The sequence below is a fragment of the Batrachochytrium dendrobatidis genome, assembly GCF_000203795.2.
Source record: "Batrachochytrium dendrobatidis JAM81 unplaced genomic scaffold BATDEscaffold_17, whole genome shotgun sequence".
Taxonomy (NCBI): Eukaryota; Fungi; Chytridiomycota; class Chytridiomycetes; order Rhizophydiales; genus Batrachochytrium; species Batrachochytrium dendrobatidis.
Window position 1 is genome coordinate 427669 of NW_006281115.1, and position 2379 is coordinate 430047.

General features: G+C 37.6%; 2 protein-coding genes across 2 annotated transcripts in view; one reads left to right on the top strand and one right to left on the bottom strand.

Moving 5' to 3' along the window:
- BATDEDRAFT_28307 (uncharacterized protein) overlaps positions 1–545 on the top strand; it is a gene marked incomplete at both ends in the record, with an annotated part of 1505 nt that extends 960 nt beyond the window's left edge. The window contains one exon of the mRNA XM_006682558.1: positions 159–545. Coding sequence (XP_006682621.1) covers positions 159–545 — 387 coding nt within the window. The remainder of the gene's footprint in view (positions 1–158) is intronic.
- A 1164-nt stretch (positions 546–1709) lies between these two features.
- The window catches only part of BATDEDRAFT_92392 (uncharacterized protein), a gene marked incomplete at both ends in the record, with an annotated part of 4307 nt that continues 3637 nt past the window's right edge, over positions 1710–2379 (bottom strand). The window contains one exon of the mRNA XM_006682674.1: positions 1710–2308. Within this exon, the coding sequence (XP_006682737.1) occupies positions 1710–2308 (599 nt within the window). The remainder of the gene's footprint in view (positions 2309–2379) is intronic.

Below are 2379 nucleotides of genomic sequence, written 5' to 3' on the forward strand. Positions count from 1 at the left end.
AAATGCCTCTTGTTGCTGTGGTGGAGCCAGTAGAGGTTTAAGTGGAAGCAGCTGAAAAACCTGCAATTAGTATTACAAGACACCAGGACTATAAACACAGCAAAGCAGTTCACTCCAGTCGCTCTTACTTGACGACTATTGCTGTTGAATTGGATAAGATTTATCCTATTCCTGGCTGTAAATCTAAAGGAAAACGCTGTGTTACTATTGACGATGTATTTGAGAAAGCTTACGAAGCAAACCCAGAACCAAAACCACAGTTCAAGAACAGATACAAGCGACTGAATGATTTCTATACTACTGATGAATGGAATATTCTTGAAGAGTTGAATAACGCCGTAAATCCAAAACTGCATTCGGTTTTACCAGTTCTTTTCGATGGCCATTTCAAAGAAGTCATTCTTCCGATTGAAGTTAGTCACTTGGGACCAGGGTATCAAAGAATTGCAGAAAAGTCAAACGTCGTGTCTGATGCTTCATACTTGATTGTAAAGAATGAAGGGGGTGTTTCCGGGGGTAGTCCAGACGCAGATAAAAAACTTTAATTTGAATAGAATGGATACTTTTACGTTACGATCTCCGTAAATGACACTGTCGGTTTTACTGTTTCACAGAAAACTACCAATTATCCAAACCATAAAGTAAAAACATAATCCTTGGATATTTTTGACCATTCGTGTTCTTCCAACTCATATACCGATTTGAACAACTTATAACCAAATTCAATGGAAAGCACCAGTTAAAAAAACTGGTATCATTCGGTGCCCTATATATACTACTTTTTTACTAGTTGACAATCATCATTTTTAAGCAAATACAAATAATTGGTTATTGAATCTGATTAAATGTAACAACAGTTTATGGAAGAATTCTAAATTCAACCCATGGAATTAAAAAAGTTATTTAAAATCATTAAAAGTATATTATTATTTTTGGCTCACAGACACGATAAACTGAATGTTATTGGACCGTCATCTAGCAGATCGTACTAAGAATTTTAGCTCCAAATTCCAGGCTGAGTGCAAGATGATCAAGCGCCGCATCTGCAACCATTCCAGCAAGCCAATCTTCTCATCGTACAAGTGCAAGAAAATGTTGACGACCATTAGCTACGTGCCTATTGCGGCCGGTGATGCCAGCATGATATGGTATCTGTGTTCTTAGCAAGCTTGAGATTGCAGAGTGTTGTCGTGATATCACCAATGACTTGGACGCCGACCTAATCCTTGTGATTTTGAGCAAAGCCGAGCTTGAGGAACAAGAGATGTTTATCAATTTACTGCCCATTAACCAGTCGCTTAGAGATCCAAAAACTGCAGCAGACTGGATTCTCTTTGTCAGTGTTGATGGTTGGGATATACTTGACACACTGCCAAAGTCTAATGAGATTCAATGAACAAACCAATTTAAAATAAAATCTATTACTACAATAGTTGTTATTTCAGCTATATTGATTTTTTACAATTTGGATTAGATTGTATATATTATAATATCAGTGCGTAGCAACTTTTTTGCTTGATATTTAAAAAAACGTTCAAGCACTTATTCTACTGCTTTGGGTTTAAATAATTGAGCTGCTTGTTAAAATTAGCAAGCCAATATACTAAAATAGTCAAAAGCTGAATCTAATCGACTTGTTTTCAGTTAGTCCACAATAGGGCTTACATTTATCCATTTAAACAGTTTAAAATATTAAAGTAAAAACTACTTTATTCATCAGAAACAAGTTTATACAAATGGTCCAGTGAGCATAGTTGTTTGAGAACATCCCTTACAATGTTACAATGATTTGGAAGTGCTGCTAGATACCCAGTAGATGATGATCCTACAGGTGAACTTGCAGGCTCTTGATCCCATTCATCAACCAAAATATGACGTAACCGTGAGGGTGCAATCAAAGCTGCAGATTCGGTAAGTGAATGCCACAACAGCGATAGTCTCATACTTTGACTTCCTTTTAATATCCATCCCGACGAGAGAGGAAGAAATGGCACAAGATTCTGTTGACCAAATGAAATAACTGGAAGTGGAACACGATGGTGAGAAAGCGTAAATATCGCACAAGGCACCGAATCTTCACACCAAACACCATCACCCTGTTTGTTCAATGGTCCAAAAGGTGCAGATCCACATGGTCGAGAGCATTGCAAAGCACTACACGTTGATATGCAAAACACAGAAATGGATACAATACAGGACACAGCTGGTTTTTGCATACAAGATCTACTACTTTCAGAATCCAAATCCAATTCAATCGGAACATCTGACGAATCTCCAATTTGAGAATTCGGTTGGTATCGAGTCTCAACTACGTTCTTGTTGAGTGGTGTCTGAGTCGTATCAATCCCCAGTGTCTTTCAATGGATTCGTCGACTCTTG